We start from the raw sequence: 17,654 nt of genomic DNA, 5'->3' as shown, positions 1-17,654 counted from the left end.
TGCCGCAAGAACATCTTGGACTATTGGTAATGGATCCAAGTACAAGGTTCACTAAGTTCCCTTTACAGAAAATAATCGTATTTGCACCCATTGTTTCTATGGTCACTATATGATATAGTGATCTCATTTTTGGCAACATGCCCAAGGGAAAAATTAAGTTCTTTGAAAGCCAAACGGAAGCGGTTGGCTAAAACCCCACACCGATACTTCGTTCTTCTAGTGCCCAGTAGGCTATCTCTCGATGTTAACAAAACTCTGTTCATCGCTTACAAGGCAGAGCTGGAAATCCCTCAGTCAAAACAGAAAACAGCAACGTGCTAGTCGTATTTCGGAAACAATAAAAACTTCAGGAAAATAAGGAAAACAACAAATGTCGTCTGTGTTCGATTTGTGTTGGAGCGAGCTGCTCCGTGAGGCAGTTACCTCGATGTGCAACATCGCCATCATAGCCATTATTTTCGGGATGGTTTATTTGTTCTTTATGCAGACGCGATTCAAACTGGACACCGCCACCTTTGACGAGAAGGACTACAGCATACAGTTGGAGCCGATAAGTGGACTCCTTCTGACTAAAGAGCAGCTTGCAGAATATAATTGCAACAATGGGACTCGCAGATATCTGGTTGCATTGCGGAACGTTATCTACGATGTGTCGAATTTGTTTGAAGACTTTGGTCCGAAGGGAAAGTACGCCAAGTGGTCGGGCCAAGAGCTGACAGAATTGATCAAGGCTGAAGCGATACTCAAAAAGAGGAATTGTGAGAAGTATATTCAGAAATGGAACCAAATTCTGAATAATAGCTTCTTTATAGCCGGTGAGCTCATCGTCAACGCAGATCCCGAACAGGAAGCCGAAGAGGATGCCATTTTCGATCCCTTCGAGGGGTGCTGGGACCATTATTCCCAACTATCAATTTGAACGCTCTCTCTTTCTCTCTCAATCAATCTCAATCTCTCTCTTACAATGGCTCAAGCAGTATTACAAGACAATTACCACTTGGACGATATCATCTGGATAGAGATATACATATATATATATATGCATGTATGTATGTACACCAACAGTACTCTCAGCTGAGGGATCCGCTTCTGATTGGTACATAATTATGACACCGCAACTGCAACATTGTTCCATAAACGACAATGCCTCAAAATGTTTTCGCTTTTAATTGATGAAATGAAAGGTGGGCGTTGGCGGGTGGACTGTGGCGGCATGTAATGGATTGTGACTGCAGTTAGTTGCACAAACCCGGTCGGCCGATTGACCAACTAACTGAGTAAACGAACACCGATCGGTTTCCTTCCTCATTGTTGCGCCAGAGAGGGGCACGCGATGCCAGCAGCTGTGTACTGTGGACGGCAACAAGTTGCCGGATTGGCTTTGGTTTCAGCTGAAGCTGCTGCTGCTGCTGTTGCTATCGGATTACTGTTGTTGGCAATACCCTCTTAAATTGGCTTTCGATGTTTGCAGAGCAGAGAAGTCGATCTACTCCAGATCAGCAGATCAATAGCCGAGTAGGTATACCCTCTACGAGGGTATCAAAAGCTTCGAATCCCTCTTGTCGCTGCTATCTGAGACTGCTTTGGTCGTTAATATTACGGCCGATACTCTACGGAGAGGTGCTTATGACTCGATGGGTCAACTGGAGTTCGTTTTAAATTGGTTTTGGGTTACGTGAGATTGGGATAGGTTAGTTAAACGATCAGTCAAGACCAGTTCGAATAGGGAAAAGCAGGAATAGGAAAACTCAAGCTCGGAATGAGTTTGAGTCTTTGGCTAACATAGGACAGATTATATAGGTAAGGATGGGCTACAATGTGCTAGGATAAGAAAAGTGTGCAAATATCGGGAAGGATGGTAAATATTTTGACTATTTTGTCTGTCTGTCTGTCTTGATAGGATGGGACTGTGTTCGTCTTAAATTCGGATTCCTTGACTGTTTGAGGCTTCTTTGGTACCAGAGGTTTCCTGCGGGGAAACAGTGGAGTAAGTGGCATGATTGCATGACATAAGACCTGATCAGGCGTTGCAGATCGTTCACAATATGGAATTCAAGGGAAACCCGATCACTCAGGCAATAAAAGATGAGTCTATACATTGACAGCTGTAATGGGCTCCCTGCGACCGTTCTTATTCGACAAACATCTCCTTGCGCAAATGGCTTGTACTAAATGTTACTTAGATTGGATTGTATTGTATTGCATTACTGTAGCGGCTACCGCTGTCGTTTACACAAGCACTGAAATTATCACCCGGCACACACGCTCGCTCAGAGTCCAAGCCCCGACTCGTAGACGGGTTAAACCAATAAAATCGTTGCGCAGACGCGGCGATTCAGTTGAAATTTGGACTTGGCCGCGCACAGACAGCGACTGGCCAAAAGCGGACACAGCCCGAAAGTTAGCGACATTTTCACATCACTTCAGTTTACTTCAGAGCTTCGGTTTCGTAAGAGTCCACACAGGTTTCGCAATGATGACGACAACGACGGTGATGAGGCTTCCGCTGCAACTGCTGATGATGCTGCTGCTGCTCCTCCACTGCACTCGCGGCACACCTATAGCGCCCACAACCCAAGACGGAGCCACGCCCATCGATGCCAGAGTGTCGGCGGAAGAGTTTGGGGCCCTCGACGCATTTGCCGAGGCGGAGTCCACACATTCAGCGGTCAGTGAGGCGACGACCGGTTTCAAAGTGAGTATCGGGAGTATTCAAAACTCCTGTTGAGGTGGAGTTATAACTACTTACCGGATCCTTGCAGATCCCGCTACTGTCCAAGCCGGCCCAGACAGCGGAGTCGGTGAACCTCGAGCAGGAGGCCATACAATCCAAGGTGCTCAGCGCCTACGAGAACACCCACAAGAGGGTGGCTGAGCTGTCCCAGGTGGGTAATGCTTCTCTTTAGTACTGGAGGCGATTGTACGTGTTTTTGTTTGTAGCCCGTTCCCATCTTGGATACCATCAGCGAGCACGAGAAGTACGGCAACAGTGGTGACATGTTCGATGGCATCTCACGGACCATTGTCAATGGTTACGAGGCCTTTTCCAATCTGCTCAACACCTTGATACAGGTGAGTGCTGTGCCGAAATTCACAGTTTGTTTGATTGTTTGTTCGCCCGTTGGTTCGCACATTACATTGCACAATATGACGACAGCGTATGCAGCGACTGCTTTGGCCCCTGATTTGTCCTATGCTTTGGACACTGCTTTGGTCTAAGCTTTTGTCACTGCTTTAGTCAGACCTCTGTCTACTGCTTTGTCCTTAGGATTTGGTCTCTTATTAGACACTGCTTTGACAGTTGCTTTGTTTTGTCTGACAGTTATGCAAGCAGTCGTGCGTTGCCGGCAAATGCGATGTGTTCAAGGTCAGCTCCACGCTCACACTCATTCCCTAACTCTTTTCTCTCTCTCTCTCTCTCTTTGTACAGAAACCCAAAGAGCTGGCTCGCAGCGTCTCCAAGGGCATCACCGATCAGCTAGACATCATCGGAGGCAAACTGGTGGGGCTCTGAAGAGAAAGGGAGTTACATAACTCGTCATAGCAATGACCCTTGCAGAGGGGAGGGTGTTACAGATGTTTCCCAGATGTCGGACTTTCATAAATTGCACGTATTTCTAATCGGAACACACAACCGATTCGATATTGTCCGTCAGTCCGTCCAGATGCAGCTTTTCGGAACTGCCGTATATCGGATGGCCATATCATACATGAATTATCGGTCTAATATAAATCTACATAATGAGAAGGGTAAAGTTTTCATCACAAGATATATCTGCAAGGGTCTCTAGCCTTTCTTTCTTGTTAATTGTTTTTTGTTTTGTATATAATTTAAATAAATACTTTAATTTATTTGTAACTTATCGCGATAATATTGTATAATTGATTCTGTTTAGGAATGTACTGTTCGATATATAAATAAAATAATCATAATCATAATATGGTTATTATTTAACTAATTTTTCTGCTGCTTCTCTCCTCTCTTCTCCTTCTCCATCTTCCTCATGATCCTCCTACTCCACTTCTTCCTTTTGTTTTGCTTTTTGGGCAGTTTTTGTTGTTGTTTTTTTTTGCTCTTTGAATAGGCACTACTAATGTCCATTAAAATAGCGTAATCATAGATGTTACATATAGTAGATATATTGTTGTGTATAGTAGATATGTATGTGTATTGCTTTAGCCATCAGAGAGGCGGCCTACGAGTACGAGAGTGCTGCTTATGGAACACACTGTGTTTCTGGGTCCTGTGCTCGGATCATGGGCCTTACACTACTAGAGAGCACATCACAATATGGATACACCACTAACTAAACCGGTTTCGATATGTGTGAGTGTTTCTGTCGAGGATCTACGCCACGTACTTCTGACGAAACCTAATGAACTTCGAATACGGTTTTCTCCTATAAATAACAAAGAACAAAAGAACACTACACATTTCTCATAAAATTAATTTTTGGCACAATTCGCAGAATGATTTAAAAACTAAAGAGATTCAACAAACAAAAAAAAACACAAAAAAATGCGGGATAGCTAGAGAAATGCCTGGGGAGAGACATTCATCCAAGTGGTGTTTGCATGTTGTCCCTCAGCTACAGACGGGTTCAATCCTCCCAACTGCTGGTGCGGGTCTGGGGGTCGATCGAGGGCGAGTATGATTTGTACGTGTCGGAGGCCCGCTTATGCTTGACGGTGCAGAAGAGCAACATCGAGGTGATCAGTCCGAAGAGCTGGACGAAGGCGATGCCCAGTCCAATGGCACCCACCACATTCAGTTGGCCGGTGAACCAGCTCTGGAGCGAGTGGGCGCAGCCCTTGTCCCACCAAAGCGACGGGTTCTCAGATCTGGGAATGAAAAGTGGAAGAGGAATCAATCGGAGGACACGGCTTCAAGCTCCATATGCGGGTTGCTCACCTGCCGCAGTCGACGCGCAGGAGGCCATCGCCGGATCCTTCCGTCAGCAGTTGGCGTTGGTCGTACAGAGTGCGACAGCAGGACTCCGGCACCCAGCGCTTGCCCGTCCACGATTGTATGTCGTACCAGTCCTCGTAGGAGGATACACCGCAGCACTCAAACTGAAGCCGAGCGGAGAGGAAATTAATTGGGGAGTAGCATGGAGGAGACTAGACTGGCACTCACCGACTGCTGCACACTGTCCCAGATGGCGGCCACCGAGGGGGCCACCAGGGAGCCGCGGTCACTGCTGTTGTAGTGGCGCTCGATCCCGAAGCGCAGCTCGTTGGCCAGCGTCCGCCCCAGTCCGCCGCGGAAGAGGAACGCAATGGAGCCCACCAGGAACTCGCTCATGAACAGCATCACGATCAGCATGAAGTACTTTTTTAGAATGAGAACGAGAACGAGAGAATGTGGCAACAATAGCTCCATCGTTCTATCCACCTATCCATCATCCTGCTACTTACCAGCACCAGAAGGCAGCGCGACTGTACCCAGGCGCCGCAGCAGCCAAGGAAGCTCACCACGAACCCAGTGCCCCCAATGGACATGAAGATCGTATCCGCACTGAGAGCGGCATGTTGCGGCAGCAGTGTCGCGTATCCCTCGTAGCTGAGGCGAAGCCAGAGGCCGGCGCCCAGGAAAGCGCAGCTGCAGAGCTGTCAAAAGACGAGAGAACGAGTGTCAGTCAGAGAAAGAGAGAGTGACAGGCGCTCGGGAAATCGATTGGAAAACTCTTGTACAATCGATTAACTCTTACGCCGCCGCTATCATTAATATCTGCGACATTCAGGACAAAGCTTCTTATCTGACATCGATTGACAGTTCAAAGAGCATATGGAAGGGAGACTGAGATGGAGACGGAGACGGAGACTGAAGCTCTGTCAAAGCCAGAGAAGACAATGACAAACATACAATGCGACGGACAGAGACGACACCGCTCGCTTCCGCTGCAGACGCGCGACGTCGGCAAAGTTCTGCCTTTGATTTGTTGCCTGCTGCTCTGTCTGGTCTGTCTGCTGTCTGGAACTGTTGCTGCATATCCGCCACCGCCACCTCCACAGCCATCCCCCCGGCGGCCGATGTCTTTGTTATCGATTCGTGCGAGAGCATAGAAAAATCAGCAACAAGTAAGAATGAGCAAAGGGGCTGTATGGACAGTAAGATACCCCCTATCTTGTTAGGAATAACCATGAAAAAAGCTACCAGTACTTTCATTAAGAATTATGTATCTGTTTTTGCCTGAAGAGATTGAATATATCTCAGCCTGAGATGTTCCAAAAAAAGAACTCAATCTGTGTCGCATCTACAGTAGTATACAGATCAGATTCGGGACCTTTAGCTAGGGATAGTTACATATGCTCGTATGTATTCAGACTATCCTTTTCAATTCCTAGGATATCTTCGGCCTGATACAGGCTTCTAGATCCTTTTGAATTCATTTAGCCTTTCGGATACATGCACTTTCACAGGAATTCAAAATACCCTTTGGGACTTGGGATGGGTGACTTACCCAGAGAATGATGTTCAGCCAGCAAAAGGTGCGGCGTATGCACGTGTAGCCGGCGTTACCCATCGCGGGAGCTGCAAAGAAATGACAGAGATGCAGTGAGCTCTAGTTTTGAGGCGGCCGGGTTTCCCCCTTTCTCCCGCACTCATAGACACAGACACAAACACTCCCACTCCCACACTCACACGGTGGGGGGCATAAATCATGGGCAACGCGATTGCGATTGCCGCGTTGCATTCATTAGAAATGTTCTTTTCCATCTATTAAATAAGCGATTTTGTCTTGTTGTTGTTGTTTTTTCGGCGACCCCATTGAGTGAGCGTCGTGTGTGTGTGTATGTTTGTGTATAAATAAAACTGAAATTCATAAATTTAAACAAAAAGAATTTATTGTAGGCTTTTTTGTGGCTATTTTTTTTTTTTTTTTTTTATGGCTTCCATTGGCATTTCCTTTTGTCTATGGCCATTTAATGAGAGTAGCACGGAATTCGTGTGTGTGTGCGTGTGTGTCTGTCAGCGGGGGTTACAGAGCAGCTGTTGCACATTCCCATTCCCCACTACGGACACATGCACATCCACATCTACTCAGCCATGGATTCGTTTATGCAAATATATGTACATATTATATGATCGAATGAAAACAATGAATGAAAATTGAACAGCAACCAGATCTGCAGCCATTATCCAGGGAAACCAGAGAAACCAAACAAATCGATGCGCAGGCAGAAGTGCAGGGAAAGCGGAAAGCTTTTGCAAACGGACAGTCCCTTCTCTTGAGTGGGAACTCTTTATTCATTTGAGTAAATAAACAGAAAGTTTCCACTGGATTTGGAATAATAAGGACTCAGAAGAGGTCACAAAAAAATCACTAACAAGAACAAAACGATCTCTAAAGCTATCATCCTAAGTAAACATCATTTTGATGAATATGCAAAACCAGAACTTAATCCACTTCAGAGAATTATTTGATGTCAACAAGCCAAAGAAATGTTTGTATACAAATACAATCGAGGGCCATTGAAATATGTAAACTTTTTAAAAGATACGAGTATGCACAAGTGAAGAGAACCAAACTACAGAACTTCCGAAATTTCCATTCTACACGACTTTCATGGGAAAGAAAAAAACAAATTCAATTGGTTTTATGCAAATTATTACATGTTGTGTGGCAATCAAGCTTCGGATCTGGGAAAATTCATGTTCAATCCTCGCGCCACAACAGAGCGGAGATTAGATGGTTGCATGTGAGTCAGCAGTTAGACGGAGAGGAGGAGGAGGAGGAAGAAGATGAAGAGTGCTTACAATGTATATTCCATGGATATTACAATATTTTCAAAAGGCACTGCACTGCTTGCTATGCAGCGGGAAAGTGGTTGGAAGCTTGTTGGATGATTTGACTGCTTCACCAGCCCAGCCGAAAAGAAAGCAGTTCTGATCTCGCCAAAGCTTTCCTGCCAGCACTGCTCGCCATTACGGATTAACCAGCAAGGGATTCGTTCATCTAATGATTCAAAGTCCTCACCACACCATCGTTAATGGATCTGAACTTGAAATCTTGGTACGGCACGCGACGCATGCGTGCAGTTTGCTTTTCGGGCCTCACTTCCAGAGTCCTCCTACGATCCCAACCCATTCTCGGGGAACTACTGTGGAATGCCAACTAGAGGGAAAAGAGCTACTCTGTAATTGGAATAACTATCATCATCATCATCATCATCAGCGTCGACCACATCCAACAAAATAATGAAATAGTAGTGCAAATAAGCGGGAATGGGCAAGGAGGGCATGGAGAATGGTACTTGGGCCAGGGCTGTGCAGCTCGGTTCAGTCCCAGTGCCAGTGCCAGTCCCAGTGCCAGTCCCAGTGCCAGTCCCAGTTCCAGACCCAGTCCGTCGTTTCCAAGTGCGAACAATTGCAAAGGCCCAGCGACGAGAGTAACTGTCGCTCGCTTATTTTCCAATTTAACTCAATAACGCGGACTGGCTTAATGGCATTTGACGCTGAAAATTTGCGATTTACCCCAGACCCCATTCCCTCCTCCTACCCCACACGCAGCTGCACATTTATCATAATTCGAGAGTGGACAAACCGAAGCTGGGGCTGGACTACGAGTACTAGTGGTACTAGTGTGGCTTGGTGGCTGACTCGGAGCCTCTGGTCTGCGGATGTTGCTTGAGTGATTTATGCCATGGAAATTGTTGGTTAAAAAATCTGGAAATTATTCTCTGTTTCTCAAAATACATACATAAGTATTTCATAATCGGAGCGGAGGCAAAGATCATGATAAAAATAGCAGAAGAAGAGAATGACGACACAGAAGATCAGTGGATGGCAAAGCAGTGAAAATAGGCAGTGAAAAAGCAGTTTCCATTGTCACCATTCTCCCCGCAAGTGCGAGGAGGGAAAGAGAGCGAGCAGCGAGCAGTAAGCAGTGGAATCCGCACAGATCCGCCAAGTCGACGACATTTGCGGCAACTACAACAGCAGCAAGCAATAAAAAGATTTTCACCGTCTGCCGATGTCTCTCTTGACCATTGACTAGCCAATCTACCTCTCGAGAGCTCTTACTGCTGTTGGTCTTTCAAAGTGTCGTCGTTTACGAAAAGTTTTCTCTTTTGATACTCTTTGCAAAAGTGGGTATTACAATTTTACAATATGGCCGTTTGTCAGACTCAGGAACCAACCCGCATCGATTCTAAAATTGTGTTAAGATTCATACTATGCTCAGCTTTAGCAGACTCTTATTCTCTTTGTAGATGGCACCCGATCACTAGACATACATATGTATCTTATGGTTTTCATGATACTAATCTAATGAGTGATCCATTCGTAAGAATTTGATGCTTAGCATATCTTTTGATAATAATGCTAAATTGAACTAAGACCAGCCCTATCGAAAACCAGTCATAGCAAAGACAGTTCGTTAATCTTAAGTCTTAGTAGCAAAACTTTCGGTTTTATAGACAATCCAGCCGAAATTTGACCAATTATTGTACTCGTAGTTTTTCGTTGTGTAACATGGTGATGTTTGATCGGATTAGAACTACGAGTAAATCGAACGATCGATAACATATCATTCTATGTAACAATCGAACTTCAAGGGTATGTAAACCCGCGGCTCCCAAAGCCTAGCCTTTCTTTTTTGCTGTTTTTCTTTCCGTTTGGTCTCTGAGGAGGGGAGTGGAAAAGCAGAGCCAGGGGTTTGCTCGTCGATCGACCAATCTATGTGTTTACTTTGTTTGTGCCCCATTGCGGCATTTCTTTTCAGTTTCAATCTGGTTTTTGCCTGTTTTGTGGCTGGCTGTCAACAAACTGCAAAGGTTTGTTGTTGAATCTGTACAATAGGGTACTTCATCGAGATCTGTACATAAGTGGGAGGACTTGGATCCTCCCACAGTCACACATACATTTTTTGTACTCCAACACTCAAGGGGGAGTCGGTTTCGATTTCGGTATTCGGTATCGATCGGTCTGTTTCGATGTCGCGCACTATTTAACACAAAATTTAACTGCAAAAAAAATTGTGTTGCAATTTACTTGATCGTTGGGCTTATTTATTTTTTTTTAGAATTTGTTTGATCTCCTTTTGGCTTCTTCTTCGGCAACACACGTTTTTGTCCAATTTATTTTTACAACAATTTCAATTTTTGAGAGTTTTCTATTTTGCGCTTTTGCTGCTGTTCTGCACGGCACGCTCGGCTCGGTCCGCGGGTTCTATGATGCGCTCGCGGCGGCTGTTGAAATAAACTTGACGACAAAATAAACCGACGGTTTTCTTCGCAGTCGCAGCTAAAAATAGCAAAGAAGCGGCGTCGCAGCGGAGCCGAGCATCGAGCACGAATCGAGCGCAGACACGAAGCTTTTTTCCGTATGCAAGCAAAGCCATAGCATATTAATATAGGGTGGAACTTTACCATTACCTCTCTTCGTGTTGTAGATATATATGAATATTTTTCTAGATTCTATTGTGATATTGTGGATCAGCTATTTGCAGCTTTGCGCCACCCAAACTGGAGAAAATGAACTGTCAATCTAGAGGACATTTAAATTAACAAACTTCACTGTCATTATTCGTATGACCATAGATTTAAGACCGTAACACCATTCCACTCCTTCGATTGCTGGTTTTATAAAATTATTATCATCATTGGAGCACACTCGTTGGGAGTGCCTCACCTTGAACAAATACACCTTGTCCATGCAGTCCATGCGGAGAGTGCGGTAGATGCATTCTCTCCGAATAAAGCCAAAGAGAGAGAGGGGCGAATAGAGAGTGAGCACGCCGTCTGCATGCTTTATGAATGAGATTTATGTTTAGATTTCAGTGTCACGTTTTGATCCACATTCCACATTTCTAAATAAACGAATCAAATCAACGAATCAGCAGAAAAGCCATTGTCTAAGCTCACAAAGAATCTAACAAAAGAGATGGTGAAAGGCGGCGGGGGAGCGCAGGAGCTAACGTATGGAAATGTGTCTGTGACAGCAAGGGAAATGGAAAGTGGCACCAGTGACGTAAGCGGTTACGCTATTGAACCGTTAGCTGTTATGATCATATGATTGGAAACGACGTAAAGAAAGGCCCAAAGAAGATGCTCTGCTCACTCATATAATACAGAAACAGTAATCTCTGCTTATAGAGGCCACGAAAAGTAACAAACAACAACGAATAACACCACAACGTAACGCCAGAGAGGGTTAACGAACTCAAAACATAAACACGAAAGAAAAGGTGGGCCTTAACACCGCAGCTTTGAATACCCTTGCAGATCGATTGCTTGTACGGTAACTATTGGTTACAGTGGTCTAATTTAGGTATAATTTGGGCATGTTATATAGATTGTGGAAGAGCAGTTTTCCTTTCATGACAGATCACATTAAAATTAAGTGAGGCTCTGAATTATTTGGCAAATGATCTGCGATAATTAAAGAGATTTTTATTTGATCCTATCCCAATAAAGGTCATTTGGTCAGCTTTCACACTATGGGTGCTTCCTGCTATACTGAACACCCAATTCGAACGTTTCAGAGATGGTTCCTTATATTATATTTCCTTGATAGATTAAAGGCATAACTCTTGCAGAGGATAATTAATTTTTACCACAATGACAAGACGAGTCGTCTATCTATTTAAAAATAATCTAAACAAATCATAGCAATTCTGGTTTTATCTATGGATACCTGAGGAAACATATTTCAGGAGCACCTCAAACGATACCCTACACTCCAGTGATTATTTATGATTGCTTTTATGTGAAATCGAAGTTTGCATAATGTTGGCGCAACTCCCAAACCAAATCTCTGATGCAACAGAGCTGAGCGGAGCCGTAACGGGACCAGCGAAAAAACCCCCCCACGAGCCATCGACTCTGATCCAGTGGCAGGCGAACTTAGCATAAAGGAAAGTTGGGAGACCTCGTTTACCTTTCCATACAAAAATCTCTACAAAAATTTCTTTATTAAAACTAAGAGAAAAAAATAGTGACAGAAGCAGCAGAAAGCGGCAGAGGTAGAAGACACTTAATGAGCGGAGCTGGAGATGCGCCGAGGTGCGGAGGTCATTATGTAAATGGGGCCGCCATCATCGGCATCCCGGGGCTCCGAGCCGAGTGCTGCTATCTGGCTCACTTGTCTTTGCGCAGCTTCTGGCTGGATAGCTCGATGGCGTCCAGCCAGAGCTTGAGATCGGCGGGCATCTCCGGTCGCTTGGCCGCCTCCGGGTAGGTCTTGAGCAGCTCCTGGACGTCGCAGTTGGTAATGCACTGCTTGGAGAGGGCGACAGCCCGCACAAAACCGTCGGTCAGCGTCACGAACTGCTGCTCCAGATAGATGGCCTTGTCGTCCCACCAGACGAGCTTCGTCTGGATCTTGTACGGATGGAAGATGGGTATGGTGCGGCGGTACCGCACGCTGCTGGCACCCTGCACGGCACCGCCGCGCCGCTCCCGGATGCGCTCATACAGACCGGTGAGAGCGTAGAAATGGAAGCGGGCAAAGTCGAGCTCGCGCAGGTAGCGAGCATTATTCATGTGCCGGATGAATATGTCCACATCCTGGGAGGTGCACAATCCGTAGATGGAGGTACTCTCCGTCACCTTGCGCTTGCGCTGGAACAGCCGGCCGGCGAAGACGGTGAAAACGCAACGGATGAAGTAGTTCACATCCCAGATCACGTACAGGATCAGTAGAATCACTAGCCACGACATGGTTCGCTCTGTTCGCTGTGGTTCTTCTCACACACTATCGTGGTTTTTTGCTGTGGGATTGGATAGATGGGAAAACCCGTTAGGTGGTTGGTTAGTCGCTTCAGCGAAAGTTTTGCAACAGACTTTGGTCGCGTTACGTCCCGCGTCTTGCCTACAGCCAAAGTCCGTCGCGCGGGGCGGGTGTCAAGCGTATGCACTGAACCCGCTGGCAAGCAGTGCGACAATTCCAGCTCTGGAAATCTACTTACACTTGCAATAATCGACCCCTCTCGCTCACACAAACACAATGACGCTCAGCTGGCGTGGATACGATTACGATAGACCCCAAAAACAGCGGAGAAACAACAACCGTTGACTGGGCAAGGCCAGAGAAGACTGAACGGCGGCATCACCGTCACCACAGCGAAGAAAGCTGCCAAGCAGTCCAAAGTCGGAGAGTGGAGAGAGAGAGAGACCAGAAGACCACTAGCAGCAGCAGCAGCAGCGGAGCGATAAGTGCAAAGCCCCTGAAAGAGAGCGGAGTGCCACCTCTCAGAGAGGTGAACAGTAAGCAGTGCTTCTTGGGCGTTGCATTCTTTCTATTCTTTATGATAAACACAGATGCAGATTACTATATGCAAGGCCAACAAGTGGCTGGCTTTTGTTGTTGTTGCTCCTGGCTATCGATTGGTGTCCGATTACGATTCCGATGACTAAGTTGGAGTGGAACAATCACGCGATCAATTAGCACATTTGCGGCATATGTGGAATTACAAAGTTTACTGGCGATAGGCAAATACGTGGGGGGTGAACTATGAACGCTTGCCGGGTTTAGCAAACTGTAAATTACCCAAAAGGTAAAAGTATCAAGTCAAGGGGCGGATATCAATCAATCAGTCATCGAAAGACTCTCCTCTGCAGACGACGAGAACCAATGCATTCGTGTTCCAGGGGCATACTTTCGGGCGATTCAACCAGAGCGGAAGAGAGAGAACCCGTTAAGCGGAGAGTTTTACTTTTGTTTTACTAAACACAATCATTGTACATCATAATCTTACACACACTTGGGACTACCAATGGGGGGGGGGCCTTGGATTTGGGCTTGGGTTTGGGTTTGGGTTTGGTTCAAACATGAATGATGATCATCATACATTAGATAAAGCTACGGCTTAGGGGCGGACACTTACGCCTAGGGTCGCTTGGACCACTTAATAATGTATACATAGTACGAGTAGCACAGTTTGTTTTTCTCAGCTAACAGCCGCGAAACGTATCAGGAGAGGCGACGGGTCCCACTTTCCCGTCAGCAGCCGCTGCGTAGATTCTTGCTGGACATGTCATTGTACTCGATCCACTTGGACAGATCCGGCGGCAGCGATGGCTTTAGCTTTGCGCAGTGCCCCAGCGCCGTCACCGTCGCTGTTGGTGTTGTCGCCGCTGCCGCTGCTGCATGTCCGTTCTCCGCCAGAGAGGATTGGTCCATCGCGGGATTGCTGATGCCCCCGGCTGCGCCCATCGGCTGCAGGCTAGCCCCAGAAACGGGGGCCACGTGCCGTTCCCGTTCCGTTGGCCGGAAGTGATCCGAGGCCGTCCGCGGCAGTAGCTCTGCCATCACCGCATCCATGGACACGTCAATGACGCGCTGCCGACAAATGGCTATGCAGTGCACAAACTTGTCCGACGGCCGCAAGAAACGGTGCTCCATGAACAGCGACTGGTCATCCCAGTACACGATCTGCAGGCGAGATCCCAGAGAAAGGGCTTAGAGAATGCCACAGGTGGGGGGGAGGGGGGAGCCGACACACTCACCCTGGAGACGATTTTGAAGCGATGAAAGGGTCGTATGAAACGACGATAACGTATGGTGGCCGCGCCCTGGAATACGGATCCCCCCATGGCCGTGATGGTGCGATACAGACTGCTCCGCTCGTAGAAGTCCACGCGGGCAAAGTCAAGCTCCCGGAAGTAGCGGGCATTGTTCATGTGGTACAGCAGCGTGTCCACATCGTTGGTGAGGCACAGACCTGGTGAGGGTCCGAGACTAACCGATTAGTGCACCCAAAACGGGTAACTCTGGGACTCCCACTCACCGTTCACCGTGGTGGCGTCCAGTATGTGGCAGCGTCGCTTCACAAAACGCGCCAGCACCACACAAACGCACATGCGCAGGAAGTAATGCAGCTCGAGCAGTCCATAGAGGACCACGATGACCAGGAGGCAGCTCAGCGCCAGGTAGCACAGCTGCTCCATGGCTTGAGCAGATGCTGCTGGATGGATGGAGGTGATTCGACTCTCTGTGGCTGGAGCGGTGGCCTGTGCCTGTGGCTCTGACGTAGACGCTATGCGTTGGGCGCGTTGGGCGTTGGGCGGTGGGCTGGGTGCGTGCGGGCCCGGGGCCTTGGTGCTAGAACAGTTCCGGTAACTAAAAAAGGAATGCGGTGGAGAGAGAACGAATACCAATCAAAATGGGAATCTAATTAGAGGAGACGGATGTAGGAGGAAACCAGTCAAGTGCCTTTTGTGCTGTGGGGGGGGATTGCGGGTTTTCTTTCTTGGAATGGGCGGGGGGAGGTTGTTGCTGGTTTGTGTCCTGGCTACGCGACAGCCACACAAAAATTAGGTCATTTCTTCCGCCGTACACATCTCCCGAAACCCGGGACCCTCATCAGGTGATTGAAGGGAAGGATTGATTGGATGGTACGGACACACACGGACACACACGAGCACAGGGGTGCACGGGCTCACGGGCGCACGGGCGCACGGTCCTGTGTGCAGGACAACCGACAACCCCCAAATTTGCTTGGGGACAGCTGCTGGAATAACGATATTTCCTATCTGTTTTCCTATCTGTTCGTTGGCCACAACAGGAAAAACCGCCGCCCGGAACTCACCAGCAAACTAAGAAACACAAGAAAAAAAACCAAAAACGAAACAAAAAAAAGGCAATATATTATTTAAACGACACCAGGAGGAAAACACAACAATTTCTATAAAGCCAAACGACGCGCCTACCACAGCGACAACAAGCGCACTGAAACTTACAAACGTATTTTTTTTTAGGTTTTTTTTTTGGCCAAAATGCTGCGGGTGCTTCTGCCTGCTGCTGCTGGTGCATCGCTGCTCGGTCAGAGTCTTCGTCTCGGTCTCGGTCTCGGTCTCAGTCGCCGTCTCAGTCGCGAGGGGCCTCTACGACGCCTGCGCGCTGAGCGAAGTTCGACCCGTCCGTTCGTGCGTGCTCTCAGCTGACGTCCTCACAGCAGCAGCTTTCATCAGCCAGCAGACAAAAGCTCTTTTCTGGGCAGGTAAGGGTTGAAACCAACCTGTTGCCGTTGCCCGAAAGCTTTAATCACCGCCCGCTTCCTGAAAGTGGAGGCGCTACCACTTTCGGGACAAAGTTCCTTGGTTGCGCTTTGAGCCGCCGGATGGCCACAAGTGGAGCACCCTCGAGGCGTATCGGTTTCCGCTTTCATTGCAAATAAACAGGGCTTCCCTGTTCCCCTGTAGAATCCCATAGAATTCCCATAGAATCAAAGAAAATTCTTTGAATAGAACCTTGTACACCGATCTACAGATATATCTTCGAACAGTTGAAACAGTTTGAAGACATGAAAATAGTTCGAATGGAATTTCCATTAAATTATAAGTAGTTCCAGAACTTAAGGGCTAGCCTTTGGTCTGCTGGCAATGTGGAATGGAATTTTGCATTTTGTCGAGTAAGAACACAAATTAGCTATCGGCAAACACTAGTCAGAGCACACGCTAAGCAAATACGGGAAGTTGGCAAATATCGAAAAAGGAAAACAGGTTCGTAAGAATGCTATAGGTCTATAGTCGAGTATTCCGACTATCAAGATACCTACGCTATTTGGATATTCACACATCTCATACAGCCACAACAACCATTGTTGTACTTATACTCAAGTTTTTAAGCACTTTATGGTTTAGATTCTATTTTTAATCTTTCTTTGTGCAATCGATTATAATACACCTTTTATGTACCTTCTGTTGCATACGATTCACTCGACTAGACGAAACCCGTGCGGGTACTGCGGGGTGGTCTCGAGTATTCTTACTGGAAAAACAAAAGGCAATAAATGAAATCCACTAACACTTAGTCCGACATTGCACCATTGATTTTTGATCTTCTCGTGTTGCGGGTTTTGTTTTCCTATGTTTTTTTGTTTTTATTTGAAAAACAACAAAAAAGTAAACGTCCAAGCGTGTTAAGCTTTAAACTAGAATTTCTGTTAGTTGTATTTTAGTTGTACTGTTTTGTGTGGGTTTTAGGACAAACATAATTACGACAAAAGTGATTAAAGTGATTTAAGTGCTATGTACAGAGTGGTGTTCTTGGGACTATATATAGTAGGTGTATATATATTTTCTTGCTCCACTCTCAAGCAAGCTCCGGGCCTGGCACTCTGGGCTCCGTCTCCGGAAGCTCCTGGCCACTCAGTCGGGTCCCTCTCTTTTCGACTCTTTGTGTACTTCTCTAAGGGTGACACATTTTCTCCACCCTCCCGATTGCCTTAGAATCGATAATAACAATGTATCCTCTCGTTTTGGGAACCCCGAAATGCCCCGTTTGCCTATTTGTTCCTTACATATAACACAGGTTTAGCGTACAACAGTTTTTGTTTTTTTTTTTTGAGTTTTTTGCGGGGCCAAGGTAAGGTCTGACTTTCTGCTTAAATAAAGTTATGTACTATAACTATGTATGTATGTATCTATGTTTTCGTTTGTGTGTTTTGTGGTTTCTAGATTTAATTAAATCTAAGACATCGTTATTTATATATGTACAAAAAGGGGATAGGGGTAGGGTAGGGGTTAAGTGTGAATAACAACAAAAAAAAAACTAAATTATTGAAAAAAGAAACGAAGGATTTGTAGAGCCGCCGGTGAGGGAGGGGGTTAGGGGGGGACAGTCGGAGAACAGACAGTAGTTATAGATAGATATAGATATAGTGATAGATATATGGTAACGCATGTTGGATAGTGTAGTTATTCTG

The 17,654-nt window shown here is 46.4% G+C and overlaps 5 protein-coding genes across 5 annotated transcripts; 2 read left to right on the top strand and 3 right to left on the bottom strand.

Moving 5' to 3' along the window:
- The first annotated feature begins 347 nt into the window (after positions 1-347).
- LOC6599248 lies at positions 348-1,154 on the top strand. The gene has a single exon (XM_002024238.2). It carries the CDS (start codon positions 371-373, stop codon positions 917-919), a length of 549 nt encoding a protein of 182 aa, XP_002024274.1. The 5' UTR covers positions 348-370; the 3' UTR covers positions 920-1,154.
- Positions 1,155-2,366: 1,212 nt separating this feature from the next.
- On the top strand, positions 2,367-3,808 carry LOC6599278. Its single transcript, XM_002024237.2, has 4 exons — positions 2,367-2,695; positions 2,763-2,885; positions 2,941-3,072; positions 3,431-3,808. Exons 1-4 carry the CDS (start codon positions 2,474-2,476, stop codon positions 3,512-3,514), a joined length of 561 nt encoding a protein of 186 aa, XP_002024273.1. The 5' UTR covers positions 2,367-2,473; the 3' UTR covers positions 3,515-3,808.
- A 19-nt stretch (positions 3,809-3,827) lies between these two features.
- On the bottom strand, positions 3,828-10,186 carry LOC6599277 (tetraspanin-9). Its single transcript, XM_002024236.2, has 6 exons — positions 9,868-10,186; positions 6,465-6,535; positions 5,419-5,610; positions 5,138-5,332; positions 4,913-5,073; positions 3,828-4,842 (listed from the first exon to the last, which is right to left on the bottom strand). The coding sequence occupies exons 2-6, from the start codon at positions 6,525-6,527 to the stop codon at positions 4,602-4,604; spliced, it is 852 nt and encodes a 283-aa protein (XP_002024272.1). The 5' UTR covers positions 6,528-6,535; positions 9,868-10,186; the 3' UTR covers positions 3,828-4,601.
- A 1,693-nt stretch (positions 10,187-11,879) lies between these two features.
- On the bottom strand, positions 11,880-13,031 carry LOC6599276 (protein THEM6). The gene is made up of 2 exons (XM_002024235.2): positions 12,915-13,031; positions 11,880-12,716 (listed from the first exon to the last, which is right to left on the bottom strand). The coding sequence occupies exon 2, from the start codon at positions 12,664-12,666 to the stop codon at positions 12,085-12,087; it is 582 nt and encodes a 193-aa protein (XP_002024271.2). The 5' UTR covers positions 12,667-12,716; positions 12,915-13,031; the 3' UTR covers positions 11,880-12,084.
- A 619-nt stretch (positions 13,032-13,650) lies between these two features.
- Positions 13,651-15,577, bottom strand: LOC6599275 (protein THEM6). Its single transcript, XM_002024234.2, has 4 exons — positions 15,537-15,577; positions 14,736-15,067; positions 14,455-14,669; positions 13,651-14,380 (listed from the first exon to the last, which is right to left on the bottom strand). The coding sequence occupies exons 2-4, from the start codon at positions 14,893-14,895 to the stop codon at positions 13,949-13,951; spliced, it is 807 nt and encodes a 268-aa protein (XP_002024270.1). The 5' UTR covers positions 14,896-15,067; positions 15,537-15,577; the 3' UTR covers positions 13,651-13,948.
- Between the last annotated feature and the right edge of the window lie 2,077 nt (positions 15,578-17,654).

This window comes from Drosophila persimilis, unplaced genomic scaffold (genome assembly GCF_003286085.1).
Source record: "Drosophila persimilis strain 14011-0111.01,24,50 unplaced genomic scaffold, DperRS2 tig00000735-arrow-arrow-pilon, whole genome shotgun sequence".
Taxonomy (NCBI): Eukaryota; Metazoa; Arthropoda; class Insecta; order Diptera; family Drosophilidae; genus Drosophila; species Drosophila persimilis.
Note: the sequence above shows the minus strand (reverse complement) of the source record. Positions and strands in the feature narration are given on the sequence as shown.

Coding starts and splice junctions, on each gene's coding strand:
- LOC6599276 (XM_002024235.2), bottom strand. CDS start 12,666: ATGTCGTGGCTAGTGATTCTACTGATCCTGTACGTGATCTGGGATGTG.
- LOC6599277 (XM_002024236.2), bottom strand. CDS start 6,527: ATGGGTAACGCCGGCTACACGTGCATACGCCGCACCTTTTGCTGGCTG. Junction 5,611..6,464: donor GGCTGAACATCATTCTCTGG/GTAAGTCACCCA, acceptor GTCTTTTGACAG/CTCTGCAGCTGCGCTTTCCT. Junction 4,843..4,912: donor CTGCGCGTCGACTGCGGCAG/GTGAGCAACCCG, acceptor TTTCATTCCCAG/ATCTGAGAACCCGTCGCTTT.
- LOC6599248 (XM_002024238.2), top strand. CDS start 371: ATGTCGTCTGTGTTCGATTTGTGTTGGAGCGAGCTGCTCCGTGAGGCA.
- LOC6599278 (XM_002024237.2), top strand. CDS start 2,474: ATGATGACGACAACGACGGTGATGAGGCTTCCGCTGCAACTGCTGATG. Junction 2,886..2,940: donor GGGTGGCTGAGCTGTCCCAG/GTGGGTAATGCT, acceptor TTTTGTTTGTAG/CCCGTTCCCATCTTGGATAC. Junction 3,073..3,430: donor TGCTCAACACCTTGATACAG/GTGAGTGCTGTG, acceptor CTCTTTGTACAG/AAACCCAAAGAGCTGGCTCG.
- LOC6599275 (XM_002024234.2), bottom strand. CDS start 14,895: ATGGAGCAGCTGTGCTACCTGGCGCTGAGCTGCCTCCTGGTCATCGTG. Junction 14,670..14,735: donor GGACGCCACCACGGTGAACG/GTGAGTGGGAGT, acceptor GACCCTCACCAG/GTCTGTGCCTCACCAACGAT. Junction 14,381..14,454: donor GCTTCAAAATCGTCTCCAGG/GTGAGTGTGTCG, acceptor TCTCGCCTGCAG/ATCGTGTACTGGGATGACCA.